The 17,580-nt window shown below is 36.8% G+C and overlaps 1 protein-coding gene across 3 annotated transcripts in view; it reads left to right on the top strand.

Moving 5' to 3' along the window:
• Positions 1–17,580, top strand: part of LOC117394167 (collagen alpha-1(XXVIII) chain-like) — a 63,405-nt gene that overhangs the window by 954 nt on the left and 44,871 nt on the right. For all 3 annotated transcript variants that reach the window (XM_059012133.1, XM_033992203.3, XM_059012126.1), the window contains exons 2-8: positions 8,932–9,086; positions 10,311–10,879; positions 12,339–12,359; positions 12,479–12,541; positions 14,542–14,586; positions 14,904–14,948; positions 17,195–17,248. In XM_059012133.1, the coding sequence (XP_058868116.1) occupies positions 8,960–9,086; positions 10,311–10,879; positions 12,339–12,359; positions 12,479–12,541; positions 14,542–14,586; positions 14,904–14,948; positions 17,195–17,248 (924 nt within the window). In that variant the 5' untranslated portion in view covers positions 8,932–8,959. The remainder of the gene's footprint in view (positions 1–8,931; positions 9,087–10,310; positions 10,880–12,338; positions 12,360–12,478; positions 12,542–14,541; positions 14,587–14,903; positions 14,949–17,194; positions 17,249–17,580) is intronic.

The raw sequence follows: 17,580 nt of genomic DNA, 5'->3' as shown, positions 1-17,580 counted from the left end.
AAGCACAGCTACTTTTTAATAAAACAAAAAGAAAATTACACAATTTATATTCATTTAACAAATAATTCTTATATAAAAATGCACTTTAACTTGCACTTATCTGCTCCCTATTTTACAGTATTTACTTCTGCACTTAACCCAATCTGTAGTATTTTGTATTTCACTTGCACGGGTATCTAACCCTGATGTAACTATCAACACTGTTATCTGCTCTTGAACTGCCTCGATATCAAATCATACTGTGTTTTGTATTTGCTCTTAATAGGACTGAAGTCAATGTATTTTATATCTTGCTCTTAATTGTACTGTAATTGTTGATATGTATTTTTTGTATACAACTGTAAGTCGCTCTGGTTAAGGGCGTCTGCTAAGAAATAAACAACAATAATGATAATACTAATAAAATGTATTTAATTTAAAGTACCGATGTAGAGTTATAGAGTGGTACGCTGTCAGATTTTGGAACATGTAGTATCATGTGCAATAATCAATTGCGATCTGATGGGTGTTTTGCTATTGTCAAAAAGAGGTACATTAACCGATGTTTTGCAAACTTAAACTGGAAACAGACAACCAATTTATCTTAAAAGAAAAAAAAAAATCACGACAAACAAGAAAAAATGTGAAGTCACCTGAAAGTTGTACGAGACCCAATAGTCAGGATTTTCAAAAGGTCGTAATTTAACTCAAGTATTAATCAACAAATCGGTATGAAGCATTGGTTTGGGCATTTTCAAGCAGTCGTTATACCTATTTCGTTATTAAATATCGTGCTATTGTGATTTACGAAATTAATTGATTTACGAAATTGTGTTAATATCTTAACGAGCAGTGGTTCTTGCGACTATTTCTTTTGTTTGCGCGGGAATTTAAAAGCAAATCCGTGTTAATTGTCATAATTTATCGGGAGTTAATTTGCACTTGGAAAAGGAGGGTTTTAATCAGTGGTACAATCAGCACCCTAATTTCGTATTCAATTATCGTATAGACATTTATTAACGATAATCGATGCATTGAAGTTTTATTTTTCAAAACAAAGAACAAAAATTATTTTTAACAGAAGATTAATTAACTAAAACGTTGCCCATAATACTCAAACAAAAAGGCACAACTTGCATTCAGATTAGAACACTTATTAAAAAAGAAATACATATAACTTAAGCTTTTAACAACTGGAAAGAATATGCATGCCTCCTCATCAGATGTCCCTTACCACCGCGATTATAGGCTACCTAAAACCGCCGCAACCAGTCGTTATGACTGTTGCATTTTAACCAACATCAAAATTAAAATTAAAGACAAACTAGCTGATACAACTCAAAAGTTTCATTCACCCACACCGAAACACCGTATTTAAATTAACAATTAAACATAAAAGGGTTTATTTTTTAACTTACCACATAAAGCACTACTTTAATAAAATAATAAAATAAACATTTAAAAAGAAACTAGTGTGTAAACAGGTATCTGTACATACAAAACTGTAAAAACGAATGTATTTTGTAATTTAAAACGAAAGTAACATATGTTTTCTCTGCGTGTGTCACTGCAATACTGAATCCAGGCTGAGCTGCTGCTTTGACCACCTGGAAGTTAAGTTGACAAAGCAGCGTGTCTTTTTCTGTGTTTTAACTCGCTTACACATCTTTCTCAATTAATATATTACTACCATTTAAAGGATAATCGCTCCATCTTTCAAGAAAAACGAAAATATTAAAGAAATCTGTATCGGCAGCATAGCGGTACCCCACAAGGGCGTAGGTTTGGTTTGAACATTGGTGGGGACACAATTTTTTTGGGGGGGCGGAGTAACGGTCGCTAGGGGGGTTCGGGGGCATGCCCCCCCGGGAAGAAATTTTTTAGGAGACAGCTGTTAAATGGTAACTTCTGGTGGCTTGAAATGAATGCTGGACATGAATCGAGGACAATCTGATTGACATAAAGTTGGCTGGTATACACTTAAAACACTATGATAAAGTGTCCCTCCTGGAAGCTGGTTTGACATCCCTGCTATAGAATTACTTATAACCTGAATTATAACCTATCCCAGCCTTACTGTAAGCTATCAATAACCCTGGCGCTACAAGCATGAGCACATGCACGCTTACGTGCTCTGCCTGCCACTCCTGTGTCTGTGCTGCTGCTCGTACCTGGGTGCATTGCTTCATTCACCTGATAAAATAATAAATTGATGCATGCCATATAGAGAGAAAATATATGGCTGTGCTAACGTTATTTGCTGAGTATTACTATACAGCATTAGCCTACAATTATATCACAATGTGCCTCAAACAATAATATATGTCAAAACTGAGTCTAACACTTTCACTGTTATAATCACTAAGCCATTACAGACCTCACCGGCGACCCTGTTGCTTCACCTGCCTCTGTACTGCTTTTACCAGGTTGCACTGCTTCACTCGCCTGATAAAATGATAAATTGATGCATGCTGTTTAGAGAGAAAGTATGACTCTGCTAACTTCATTAGTAAATTATTTTTACATTTGCTATGAGAATCATTATCAATTGTGTTTATTACTTTAATAACATCTTCCTACTTACACTTTGACTTTTTGTAAAAAAAACTTCCTTATGTCCATCTTTCTTTTTTTGGTTGCTATTATGCTTTAGTCACCTAAAGCCAAATTGAAGTGATTAGCTAACGTTAGTTGGATGACGATATCAAAACATGCTCACGCACACTCTCTCTCTCTCTCTCTCTCTCTCTCTCTCTCTCTCTCTCTCTCTCTCTCTCTCTCTCTCTCTCTCTCTCTCTCTCTCACACACACACACATAATGATTTAGCTGTGAAACAAGCTAGCTAGCCACCAAGGACGTGGGGTTAGCAGCTAGCAATGGGTCGCTAACGTAATAGGTAGGTAGGTAGGTAGGTAGGTAGGTTTATTCACTCAAACTATGTTGCTGACGAGCTGACAATACCTTCAGCCCCGGCACCTGGCTTTCATTCAGTCAGTGGCTCACACTCCTATCAGACTGACCGGCAAGCGGCAACATCAGATGAGCGTCTTTCCAGAGTCCAGCCTAAGCCAGCGGGTCTCAACCTTTTTTTACTCACGCCCCACTGAAATTTATTTGTATACCTGTCCCCCCCTCCTCCTCTCTTCCCCCCCCCCCCCCGTTTAATTTGACTTTTTAATATATGTTTTTATTACTGCCTATATATTATAGTGCATTTATTTAGCCGCCTGGATAGTCACACTGTCCATTCAATCAAATACATATGTTCGTGTTCGCTTTTTACACACACGATACAAAAATATCAAGCAAGGAGTAAGTTAGTTACAAAGGGAGGATGGAGGAGGATTGAAATAATGCGACAACGCATTAACCAACAAACACAAACTAAATATCGAATTAAACTGATTATATTTATTCTTATTTTTTAAAATAAATGTGAAAATTGTGGCACAATATACACCGTTTAAGAATGACTAGATTTTTTTTTTATTTTAAACCCGGAGATTTACCTTTCACTCCCGAGTCCTTGTGCACTTTCGCACTTCAATGAAAACAACACACTCTGCTGGCCCCTGACCTCAGCCACGCACTGAGTCCGTGTTATAGTGATGCATTATGGAAGGGCCTAAGCCAATCAAATGAGCGTTTTTTTGTTTGTTTTTTTGGAGGAGGGAGGAGTAACGAGGGGGGGCTTGAGAGAGTTAACCCTTTGTGGAGCGGATAAAATGACTTGACAAAAGACGTTTCAGATTTATCAAAATTATTGGTAGGGACAATTCAACGGTCCCTTGACATTGGTAGGGACATGTCCCTACCGTCCCTAGCTAAATCTACGCCGGTGGTACCCCATATATTACCCGCTTGTTTTGCCCCGTTTACCCCCTTAGACGATTTGCTCACTAAATATCGAGGTATCCCTAGATAGCTTATCGTCTCCACTTTATAAAAATACTAAATATTTTAATGAGCAAGCCGTATCTCAGGAGCAACAGCACACCAAAATGTAACCTTTTATAACCAATACAGAACACACGGGGGCACGTCTTGTGATGTCCAATTTACCCCCCTTAGACGCCTTGCTCACTAAATATCGAGGTATCCCTAGATAGGTTATGACCCTCTCTTTGAAAAATAACTAAATACTTTAGTGAGCAAGCCGTACCCCACGAGTAAGCACCCCAAAATATAGCCCATTATGCCTAATATGCACCCCATTAGACGCATTGCTAATTAAATATCGAGGTATCCATAGATAGGTGATCGTCTCCTATTTCCAATAACACTTAAAGATTTTAGTGAGCAAGCCGTATCCCACAAACAGAACAACCCCTAAAGTGTAGCCCATTATAACAAATACAGTGTGCATGGGGACACGTCTTGTGATGTCCCATATGTGTACCCCCTTAGACGCCTTGCTCACGAAATATTTTGGTATCTTATGATACGTTATAGTTTTCTCTTTGCAAAAACACTAAAGCACTCCAAAGTGTAACCAATAAAAAATGCATAGGAATCCCTTTTCTCTTACTTATTGATAAACGGAGTCCAAAGTATGATGCTAAAGTTGGCTTTTTATTCACCAGCTTCTTAATCGACCAGCTTCTTATTCGCATTCCAGCTTCTTAATCGCATCCCGCAAATGTAACAAATTGAATAAAATACTAGGGTATTTCAGGGGTTAAATCGTTTTGGGTTACTTATTTCAAAGCTGATTGTCACACAGGGGGAACCCCTCTATGTCACTCATATGTATTTATTCCGACCCAAAAAGGATTTTGATACGAAAACAGCGGGCAAACATCACACAGATAGCAAGTTGGCTGTCAGGATACTTCATTTCAGAATTAGGACAAAAAAATAAAATAAAAAAAGGTCAAACCAAATTTATTAATTATATCTATCATACCTATCATAATTTATATCTCTCCACGAGTGCAATCCGTTTTAAGAACATTCAGTATATACATTCATAATAGGGAAAAAAAACGATCGTTTCAAAACAGTATTGAAAAGTTTAAAAAAAAAGAAAAACAAATCTGTTTGAAACAAATCCAGTACTGAAAAGGTGACGTAACAGACGCAGATTTGGGGTTCTGTGGTAGCAGTGCCTATAAAGGTACTACGAAATGTTCCTGTTATGACATGAGTAAGTCAGCACCTCCAGTCATTTTATTTTAAGTAACAAAAACACTTATTCACTGCAAAACATGAACTACTTTATATGTGTAATGGCTGCAGTATAGGATACTGACCTTAAGGTTTAGAGTTTCGGTGTTGGGAGAGGATTATTCCGCTAACCAAGATCATGCAACCGCTAACCAAGATCATGCAACAGTCTCTTGACACAGGGGTTGTACGGACAGACTGGAAAATAGCAAACGTAATACCAATCCACAAAGAGAGACAAAACCGAACCAGGTAACTACAGACCAATAAGCCTGACTTCTATATGTAAACTTATGGAAACTATAATAAGATCCAAAATGGGAAATTACCTATATGGTAACAATATCCTGGGAGACAGTCAGCATGGTTTTAGGAAAGGGAGATCGTGTCTAACTAACCTGCTTGACTTTTTTCAGGATGCAACATTGACAATGGATAATTGCAAAGCATATGACATGGTTTATTTAGATTTCCAGAAAGCTTTTGACAAAGTCCCACATAAAAGATTAATTCTCAAACTGAACGCAGTAGGGATTCAAGGAAATGCATGCACATGGATTAGGGAGTGGTTAACATGAGGAAACAGAAAATACTGATTAGAGGGGAAACCTCAAAGTGGAGCGAGGTAACCAGTGGTCTACCACAGGGATCAGTATTAGGTCCTCTGCTATTCCTAATCTACATTAATAATTTAGATTCTGATATAGTAAGCAAACTTGTTAAATTTGCAGACAACACAAAAATAGGAGGAGTGGCAAACACTCTTGCAGTAGCAAAGGTCATTCAAAATGATCTAGACGGCATTCAGAACTGGGCAGACACATGGCAAATGACATTTAATAGAGAAAAGTGTAAAGTATTGCATGCAGGCAATAAAAATGTGCATTATAAATATCATATGGGAGATACAGAAATTGAAGAAGGGAACTATGAAAAAGACCTAGGAGTTTATGTTGACTCAGAAATGTCTTCATCTAGACAATGTGGGGAAGCTATAAAAAAGACCAACAAGATGCTCTGATATATTGTGAGAAGTGTTGAATTTAAATCAAAGGAAGTAATGTTAAAACTTTACAATGCATTAGTAAGACCTCACCTAGAATATTGTGTTCAGTTCTGGTCACCTTGTTACAAAAAGGATATTGCTGCTCTAGAAAGAGTGCAAAGAAGAGCAACCAGAATTATCCCGGGTTTAAAAGGCATGTCGTATGCAGACAGGCTAAAAGAATTGAATCTATTCAGTCTTGAACAAAGAAGATTACGCAGCGATCTGATTCAAACATTCAAAATCGTAAAAGGTATAGACAATGTCGACCCAGGGGACTTTTTTGACCTGAAAAAAGAAACAAGGACCAGGGGTCACAAATGGAGATTAGATAAAGGGGCATTCAGAACAGAAAATAGGAGCGAATTGTGAAGGTCTGGAACCAACTCCCCAGTAATGCTGTTGAAGCTGACACCCTGGGATCCTTCAAGAAGCTGCTTGATGAGATTCTGGGATCAACAAGCTACTAACAACCAAACGAGCAAGATGGGCTGAATGGCCTCCTCTCATTTGTAAACTTTCGTATGTTCTTATGTGTTCTAAATAAATGTACATTCTGGATGACAAAATGCACAATTTTAAATGAAATTTAGAAATTATATACAAAATAGATATTCACATTATTTTTTATTTCCATTTGGCTGCTGTTCACAAGTGGGAGAGCTGTCTCCAGTTTCCATAACAGCGAATTCTGCTTCCATTAATTTCTCCCGTTAACGTGCATTTTGATTTAAGAGTTCCCATTATCTAGTCGATGAGACAGGAAGTGATGTAGTGACCTGCGACAATTATGCTTTTTTTAACGTGCAAAATGCATTTATTAGCAACCTCATCGACTCAATTTCAAAGCATTAACAGATTCATTTTATTAACAAATTTCGTTTGAAAATCACTTGCTACTAAAGCTCTCGTTACAGATAAAATTGTGAGGTTCAAAAAAGAAATCCACTATTGAGAGTCACTAATAAAATGTTTTTTTGTTTGTTTGTTTTTTTTTTTTTTTTACCATATATAACCAGATACAGATAGTTTGCTAACAACCTAGTTTCTGTTAATATTTCTACCAAACAATAACAAGCTCAGAAGAGTATCCTCATATAAAATGTAGGGAATTATGTTTGACAGCATCATTTGCACTATTTTTCCAGACTTTATCCAGGCCCAGCGTTACGGGCGGGCCTACTGGGCATGGTCCGTCCAGTTTAGATTCAGTGACCCCCACCTTTCAGATTCTAAATTGTTATAAAAAAAAATCTATGAAAAATCATTAATCAAATAAAATTAAAGTAAAGCACAATAATAATAATTTAAAAAATGTCTAGTTGCTTCTGGTGTTTGGAAACCCCTTCGTAGGGCCGCCTTGTCGCATTGTTTACACGAGCGTATGCTTGTTTATATTCAGTATTGAACAGTCAGTTGAAAGTAAGCGCCATTATGTGTACATTCGTTACAGTAACGTGGTGTGTGTGGGAAGCTGTTTATTGCAATCTCTGTAGAGGGCCTGCTCAGTGTACGACTGTATTCGTTTCAAGTATCGTTGCTCAGACACCCCGTCGTTGCTAATGCGGTAATAATAATTTAAAATAGGGGTGGGCATTATTGTCGATAACAAACAACATCGATATCATCAAAATATCGAGATTGTTCTATATCGGTAATAAGCACGGCTTTTTGCTTACTTAATAAAAACAACAGTAACGTCAGGGTATACATTTACAATACCTCACAATAGCTAATTGTTCAGTTGGAAAAAAAATAAATAAATAACGCAGCGTTATTAACTTTCTACTGTGCTCGAGCTGCAGTGTCCCCGCACCACACGGTGATAGCCACGGAGGATAATGCGTTCTCTACCATTTATTAATTTGTTATATATATATATATATATATATATATATATATATATATATATATATATATATATATATATATATATCAGCCATAACTCCGGTAAAATATAGTAGCCTACTGTATACTTGCAATCACGATATACCGCCACCGCCACTCTAGTAAAGTATAAAGCAAATTCCCCGGTCTGATTGGTTTATCTGTCATGTGTTGTAAGCAACTAATCTCTGGTTACTATAGCTACCGCTTCAACTGAGTAGGCGTGTACTAAACGGGAAATAAACTGGGCTGATTTATTAGTCTGTCTGTAGAAAGTAACCTAATATCTTCTATGTAAAAGATCTTTGAAGTAACTGCTTAAAAAAAAATCTTTAGAAGCTGCCGGTAGTCCCGCGGGCTTTGCAACGTTACACCTCGGTAGTGAGGACCCACTACCGATTTGTCCGCCCCTGCTACCAGATTCATATGTATCCCCCACTTTAGAAGGACCTTCTATATATCTAGAGAACTGCCTGACCAATTGGGATGAAGCTTTCTTTATTACAAATTATTGAGAAGTGAGAATATTTTAGGGATATATTGTGTTTTTTGGATGTTACTATAGTATTTTTTAATGGGTTTCTAGGACATTATTTAGCTATTAGGTTATTGAGTCTAGTCCTAATCCTATATGCTCCACCTGTCTGTATGTGAAGCTTACATTTTCACATTTGCACACAGTGAAGTGGGTCGTCATGGTGATCTTCTTTTTCATGTTGCTGTCACTGCAGCTCTCATTTTGTAATTCCAGGTGTGCTGGGAATGAATGCCACTGGCACGATTGATTACATATACAGTTGTGGTTCTGGCAGTAACAGAGACATTAATAATGACTTTGTTTTTCTTTTTGAAGGGAAATAGCTGTTGGATAAAAGAACAAAATGTGGAAAAGAGCTGCTGTTCTTTGGCTTTTGCTGTTGGCAGTGAACCCAGATGTAGTCCACGGACAGAACAGAATAAAGACGGGTCGGAAACCATGTAACCTTATACTAAGAGATGAAGGAAAGGGTATGGGTCTGTTTGTTACATTTTAAAGGAAGTCTAAAACAATTTACTTTATGAATTACAATCTCTAAAACAAATATGTGTCCCATATATGATGGAAGATAGTCACCTCTCACCATTAACATCTTGAAACTAGCAGTGTACTACACTTTATGATCAACAGGTGTTCTATAAAATAGAATCCTTATGCTGTTTTGGCTGAAATCCCTAACAAGCTGCTACTTGTCTTTCCCATGACTTTTTTTTTTGAGGAAAGAAAACGTGTGTTAATCAGACAACATATTAAAATGATAAGTGGTCTTTTGTTTACTTTTCTGTTTTGTTCTTTCTGTGTGCTCCTCCTACTCTGATCCTCATGGCCAGCTTCTCTAGGTTTTCCACACTGGTGATTGAACTTGATCTTTACATAGAGAAAAGCAACACTAAAGAGCAGAGGCATCACTCTTTGTCACAAAAAGGGGCTTTTCTTCTTGTGTATACTGTAGAGTACCCCCCTGGTGGCTAGCTCTGAAAATTGCATGATTAATCTTCACCATGTGCCGCATGGACTGACTTGAAAGCAGTTTAAAGTCAGTTAGTTTACAGATAGGATTACAGGGTGGCAGAACCTGATCTCTCCAACCTGCACTGATACAGGAAGTTACCAACGTGAAGGGATTTAAACCTTGAACTACAGAAATAATAATAATAAAAAAAACTTGTAGGCAAAAGTATTAGGGGAAATAATTGTCATTATAAACAATGTGAAATGTATGTGTAATATTACAGATTAGATTGTAAAATGTAGAAAACTGTGGCAGCCCCAATTTGATATTGGAATGAGATGAGGTTTTTACAGACTAGTTTTATGTTGCAGATTGAAACATGGCACAATGAATTTCATTTTATTTATATAACCTTTAATTATCCAGAAAATCATTTAGTTAAAAAAAAAATCATGTCATTTACTGGTGAAAAACAGTGACAGTTAGATGTTTTATACATTCTCACCTTAATAAAAACAGATAAATATATCCAAGAATTCAGCTATGGCGTATGGCTGGTTTCAGACCCCGTGGTACTCATTTCAGGATTTGATACCAAGTTCTTTTCTTATCTTTGACTCTTTGAAAGGATGCCTCAAACTGTTTTGTATGCAAATACTTAGGACTGTTTTCATCAACAGGACTTCGAGGACTTACAAAGTGATTTTCTGTTTTTTTAATGTATTTTTTGCCCTGTTTCCAGTGATGTCCTGTCCTTTAGACATTGCCTTCATCATGGATAGCTCAGAAAGTGCCAAACAAATCATGTTTGAGAGGGAGAAGTCTTTTGTTCAGGATTTCAGTGAAAGAATAATGCAGATGACGCCACCTTCTGGCATAGAATTAAACATCAATTTGGCAGCCCTACAGTACAGCAGCACTGTCAAGAAAGAGCACCCCTTCCGAGACTGGCAAAACATTGAAGTCTTCAAAAGCCGTGTCCGCTCAATGGCTTATATAGGGCATGGTACATATTCGTCCTATGCAATCACTAACACCACCCAGCTCTTTGAAGAGGAAACGAAGCCTGACAGTGTCAAAGTGGCATTACTGATGACTGATGGAGTGGACCACCCAAGGAACCCAGACATCTTGGGGGCAGCAACTACTGCTAAGAACTATGGCATCAAGCTCTTTACCATTGGGTTATCAGCCCTTGCTAATGAAAGCACCAGTATTGTCAAACTGCGCTCCATAGCTAGTGCCCCAGCCGAACAATATGTGCATAGCCTGACTGATCCATACCTTCGAGAGAAACTCCTTAATGAATTGGTGAGTAGCAGTTTATGTCAAATGTTAGGGAAACTACAAGAAAGAGAAGTAGACAAACATTTTCATTTAGTGCAAGAATTCCTTAAATCTGTTACTGGCAGTAATCAAATGTAATTAAGCACACTCAGAACTCCACTGCATTCTTGCTGTTTTCCATTTTGCTGTCTGAAAGGAGCTACAAAAAACAAGTTGTGTGCCTCAGCTTCACAAACGATTGATAATGCGGCAGAGAAACACAGTGGTCATTTAAATGAGTATTGAGAACAGGCATTTCATCTAGATTTAATTGTGTACAGGCATGCTTTTTTCATAAGAATGTCATTAGAGAGATATTTTGCAAAATTATTGTAAACTAAAAAAATTACTTAATCATAGGAGTGTTACTTAAAATGAGGAACAAACATCTTCCCAGAACTGCATAACACTGTAGTAACATATCATACAAATAGACTGGAGTTGAGGTGTATAGTGGAAAACTGTTGTCCCTATAGTGTCTTGATCATCGACAGGCAAAAACAATTCTAAAGCTTGCATTATACTCATACTAGTACTCATGAATTAACACTGTTTATTTTTTAAAGAAATGTTTACACAAATTTGATGGCTGTTGAATCCTACATTTAGGACTCTTTCAAACATATTTTTGAATCTATCAGTACATAAGTCACTTATGGTTTGCATCACATATAATTTTCAAGTTCATATACATGTCTGGCAATTCATATTTTCATATGTTCATATATTCACATGTTATTTCACGTATGATGTTGGGCGAAAAATGTACAAGCTCCCGAAGGGGGAGAATTAGTTGTTCATAGCCACCCTTATGAGTGAATTGTTTGAGGAGTTTTTTCCAATACGTTTCTTGTCAATTTTTGCAGTATTCAGTCTCAAGGCTTTATCAGTGTTTGCATTGCAAATTCCACTGCTTTTTAAAAAATACCCATCAAAGTCTAGACAGTAGAGGTCAGAGTACTGTAGAAGTATCAGAAGGCCCTAACAAAAAATGGAATCAGTTTGTGCACATTTTAATGCTGGTACAATCCCTGAATTGTTTTGATGTTTGAGCACCACTTCTTTATATTCTTGACTTTGAAAGTTTTAACTGACATTTCGATAGTATGTGAACTGCCGTGACTACTGAAGTTATTGAAATGCTTATATTATTCATGTATAAAAAAAGAGCATAAAAATGCCAAACAGAAACTCCTCATAAAATGCATACATCTCCAAGTAAAATTAATATTTCTGTACCCGATACCCTATATATTTGTTCTGTCTGAAAAAGCCAGTCAATACCAAGCATTTCCCATGTATTGCTATTAGTCCTGAGATGGAACTTAAAACTTGTTTTTTAACATTATCATTAACATGAAGCACCATGTCTAGAACTGCTCAATTGAAGAAATACACCAATATGTTAATATAATAATTAATATAATATTTTTTTCTCTTTCAGAGGAGAATTGCTGTTGACGGGGTAAGTATGTGATTGTACTCATTATTTATCTCTTGAAGTTACATTTCTCTAAAGCATGTACCTTTTATTGGATGTAAAGGTTCTTGGCATGCTTTTAACTTTTTTTATTCTAATTTCAGTGTCAGCTGCCAAAGCCACCGTGTGTTTGTGAAGCAGGAGAGAGGGGCCGTCCAGGAAGTCCGGTAAGAGCAGCACATTGCCTGTCCATCACTTTGAATCACTGGACACTAATTTAATGAAGAGGAATGTGTGTACATGGACTCTTCAGCACCATTACATTACTTTGTTTGTACCCTAAGCAACCCAATGCATTCTGGTACGTTTTACTTCTTTGGTACCACTCTTACCTTTAAGAGAAGCAGGACTACGCTTACCAGAATGCATTGGGTTGTGAGTTGAAAAGCCTGAACTATCCCAGGCTGTCCCGTTGAACACAGAGCCATATGGTTACATTACCTAAGCATGATTGGCCTATAAACACAAGCGATTGTGACTGACCAGAGCCTTGTAGATGGGAAATGTATATACTGTGTGGTTTTGACAGGGATAAAAGCCTATCCCTGTACGGTCCATTGATGTGTACTTCCCCTCCAATTGGGGAGGGCAACCAAACATGTGAAAATGTGTGTGTTTGAAAATGTGTTCTGGTAAAACAGGATGATTTGATGTCCACTTAAAAGTTGCCATGTACAGTAATAAAAAAAGTGAGCTTTTATACAGTTAGTCAGTTCTGGGAAGGAACGTGTGGGAGAGAGGACAAGTGTTGGGGTCTGCATGTAGTGCTGTTACAAAGAGTCTGCCTGCTTGTAAGGGGGCTTCTGTTTCGGATTTTAATAAAAGTGTGCAAATCCTGCTTCCCTGCCTAACCATTGGCAACCTGTCAATGACACCCCAATTGCTGCAAATGATTATTAGAATTGAAGTACCATTATATTCCAAACTTGTCTGTATGCAACCCAAATTGCATGGAAATATAATGAGTCTATTTTAATGCACATTGCCAGTGTAAGATTATGGTACCAGGAGGAGTGAGGTGCCTGTACCTTTTAATAATGTCACAATAGGTGCTGAAGGTGTAGGAAGGAGGAAGAAAAAACACAGCATTTTATTATGAGTCTCTATTTAAATGCATTGAAATATATAAGCAGCAAGCATAACACTTAACATGGATTCTAGTGGGAGCACAGTCAACAGACGTCTGTCCTTCAACTACAGGTAGCTTTGGAAAAGATCAGCTAGCTCTGTGTTTTGTGCTCCAAGTCTGTGTCTCAGTCTTGCTCGCTAATCCAACTTATTATTTTTTTTTTATCTCCCTTACTTTCTGTCTTATCCCCAAGCAACTACTTGTTTGGGACAAAGCAACAGGTGGCAGTGGCTTGCGCTGACCTTTCATTTATTCCCTTGATTCACATTCCCACAAAAATTCAATGTACCCTTTGTTATCTCTCCCATCTCAAAATAGACCTTGAATATGTTTTGGCCTATATTGATTTGGCAGGCAGTCAGTAACTTTTATTTATTTTACAAAGAACAGATGCTACCTCTCTTCAAAGTTCTCAGACATTACATGTATACAAAAAGTTTGGTTCTCACCAAGAACGAGGCAATTAACATTATTATAAATATACTCAAATGGTTAAAAGTACTTGATGTTACAGTCCCCACCTTGAAAGAGAAAGAACAGTGTTCCAACCTGTCACATTCACAAACCTCTAAAGTTTAGTAAAATACAAAATCTAAAAGAAAAAATAAATTTCAGTGCTTATACTTTTGATGTGGTCTATAATTTTACCAACTTGAGAGCGACCAAAACTCAAGCGCTCATGAATCATAATCACGGGTATTTGATTGCAACAATCACACCCTCTTAATATGTCACATCCTTGTAATAGCGTTTAATTAAGCATTTCAAATAGCATTAGTAAAAATAAAAATGAAACTAACAGCTGAACAAGCTCCTTTGAAAATCCAATCCCAGTAAGTATTTTTATACAATACTTCTATTAAACCATCCATGGAGGGGGTAGGTCAGCACTGGTTTGGTGCGATTAACATATTTTCATGGTATTGAATTTTGATTATCACTCCACATTCAAAAATCTATTCTTGCCTCATTAATGAGTTTGTTCATCACTATGCTCTTTAATTAGTGATGTGCTGATGAGAGTGACGTGTTTTTTAGGGAGAAAAGGGTGCATGTGGGGTCCCTGGAACAAAAGGAGATAGGGTAAGTCTTAACAGTTTTTTTCTTTAATTATTTTCTTTTCTTTTCTTTAATTAGTTCTACATAATATAGTAATGTTCTGAGTTTTCATTTAGGAAGAACTATTCACAACATTTCCATATGCTAAAAGTTTGGGGATAATTGGGGTTCAAGGGGTGTAATAAAAAAAAAAGTTCCCCAGGAAACATTTTACCGATTATTTTAGTTCCCATGATTTTGATATATAAAAACACATTTATTGTCCAAGTATTTTACTTTTAACCATTGAAATTAGTATCACATATAAATACGATCTCTTAATATATATTGACTTTATACAGGGGCCTGAAGGACCACCTGGACCAAGGGGACCCAGAGGAGAGAAAGTATGTTTTTCATTGCTTAGAAAATATGACAACATCTTACATCCATAGCATGTTTAATTTTGTACCTACTTAATATGCTAGCATGTGTAAGTAGTGGTGTTTCTGCATAGACTGAGCACATGTATCATGCTTTCTATCTATTCCAGCAAAAATGTCCAGGTATGAGATGAACTAATATAACAAATGTAGATGAACTGAAGTATGCCTTTAAGTTTGCTTTCCTAAAATCGATACAAGGATTCAAGTAGCACTTGCCTTGGGTTTTGAGAACCTGCATGGTGTGGGCGTGTGCATTCTCCCTGTGGTGCAGGAGTATACTGTACACCTCATGACTACACCAGAGCAAAACAAACCCTTTTTATACAATTCTCTGTAGCCATGGGGCTTAGTTACTGCAGCCTTTTTTTAAAATAATCATACTGTACTTTCATAGTTGGACTTCACCATAACAATGTTTTTAGTGACTAGCAACTCAAAATGGTTATGTCTTTACAATGTATTGTTGTTCTACTGTTTAGTAATTTATTCAGTTACACCATTTTTCAATTCAGTAGTATTGTGAATTTCCCCATTATTTTTATTTCAAGATATGAATAGTTTATCAGTCACGCCATGTTTAAAAACCTATTGTTGCAGTACAATATCTTTACTTTACCAGCTTGTATCTAATCTTGTTCCACCCTAAATAATTATTAAACCTTCACACCTCAGAACCATCAGGTTTATATGAAAAATGTCACACAAATGTAGGGATAATTCAGCGAAAAGTAATAAGATATGCACAGTAAGTATATGCACAGTAACTATTCATAACATTACACACAACTTTCAAGCAGACAGCAGAAATAATTAAAAGCTTAATTAAACAGGTGGCTGACCTAATAGAGAGTTTACATTTTAAGTAAGCAGACAAGAAAAATCCTGTTAAAATGCATACTGAGTTTGAACAGTGTCACAAAGATGCACTTCTGGAATGTGAAACCAGACTTGTATGTAATTCTTCTCTAATGTGCAGATCAAATGCACTGAATTGAAGCTTGCAATACAGGATTCTTTTTTTTAAAGGCAGACTTTGTCCTATAGGATTAGTGCTGGAACAGAACTGCTTAATCGTTCTTTACTTCTTGAGTTGAATGCCCAAAGCGCTGGCATAGTGACAGTGTTTCCTTTTTTTTTAAATGAAAGGGTGTGGCAAAGTGGTTAACAGTGTGCAGGTGATCAATAAACAGACAGCCAATGATAATCCGTGAGCAATGGTGTTTTATTTTATAATCCAATTGCCTGATGGCGAAGCAGCAGTAAAAATAACAATAAGCAATACAGCGGCGTGTATTGCTTTACTGTAATCCGCGGGTAATAAACAGTCTCAATCTTTTACACCCACACGTAACACAAACACAAGTCCACAGTGCATGCTGTAGTGCTTGTAGTGCAAATACAGTTTATGGTGCAAACAAGGTGAAGTGTTGTCCAGTTTTGTGCTGGCCTTAAGCGACAACACGACAAAACAAACAAACACTCATGGTTTCACAACAGTTCTCATTTTAGTTAGGTTTAACCATTTACAAGGAACAAATCACATCGCTCCATCCCCTTTTGTACCATCTATCATGACCCCTTGGTTAACGAGTGTTACAGCTCCTCCAATCCGTGGCTGCCACATAGTTTCCCTTTCAGGTTGATGATTTAGTGTACCGGAGCTCTGCCCCCTTTCTAGATGACCAACTTCCGCCTAATCCTGGGAATGAATTGTCTGGCCATCCAGTCCAGGGTACTCTGTTCCCTTTACACAGTATCTTCACAGGTCGGGAGATGTATCACCAAGAATCACTTTGTCTCTGTCACAAAGGGCTATAAATTCAATGAGCATGCTCTGCTATTCACATGCTACCCTTTATATATAAAAGAACCATAAAATGACAGTATGCAGGGATATTATATATTTTTTTAAAGTCAAATGTATAATACAGACTACTAGACCAAATTCTTATTTAATCCTTTTCATTTTAGAATTTACTTTCAGTTTAATTTTTGTCACAATAATGTATGTCTTATCCTCATTTGAAATGTAATTAAACACTACTTGGGTGTATTCAAATATGTAACATTATGAACTGCCGAACAAGCATAGTGTTGGATTTGGTGGTTGAGGGGTATTATAATGCAACTTGTCATGCCAAAGATATGTACAAAGTAACAATCAAAACAAGATATTGCTCTGATTTGAGCTGCTGTTTTGTTCACAGGGTTTAATTGGACCAACAGGGGACGAAGGCCCTCAAGGAAACCCTGGACCTAAAGTAAGGAATAATTATAATTCATTTCCATTCAATAGGAAAATCTACCAGTTTAATTGCCGATTTGTTGACATGTCTTTACCACATTGGGGTAATTTCCATGGAAAAAGAGTCTCACCTTTTGCTCACTCTATTTTGGTAGTACTTTCATGTTGTGTGTGTGTGTGTGTGTTTCCTTGTAGTTTTCTTTTAGCCAGAGAAATTATCCTTCCAAATGCAAATAACATAATTAATATTAAAATACGTGAGGGTATTCAAATGTTTGTCTACGTTCCAGTTAAACCTTGAGCGCAGGGGTGGAAAAAGTATTCAAACGTGTTACTTGAGTAAAAGTA

The sequence above is a fragment of the Acipenser ruthenus genome, chromosome 3 (genome assembly GCF_902713425.1).
Source record: "Acipenser ruthenus chromosome 3, fAciRut3.2 maternal haplotype, whole genome shotgun sequence".
NCBI classification, from domain to species: domain Eukaryota; kingdom Metazoa; phylum Chordata; class Actinopteri; order Acipenseriformes; family Acipenseridae; genus Acipenser; species Acipenser ruthenus.
The sequence above is the reverse complement of the archived record's forward strand: the minus strand, read 5'-3'. Positions and strand labels throughout refer to the sequence as shown.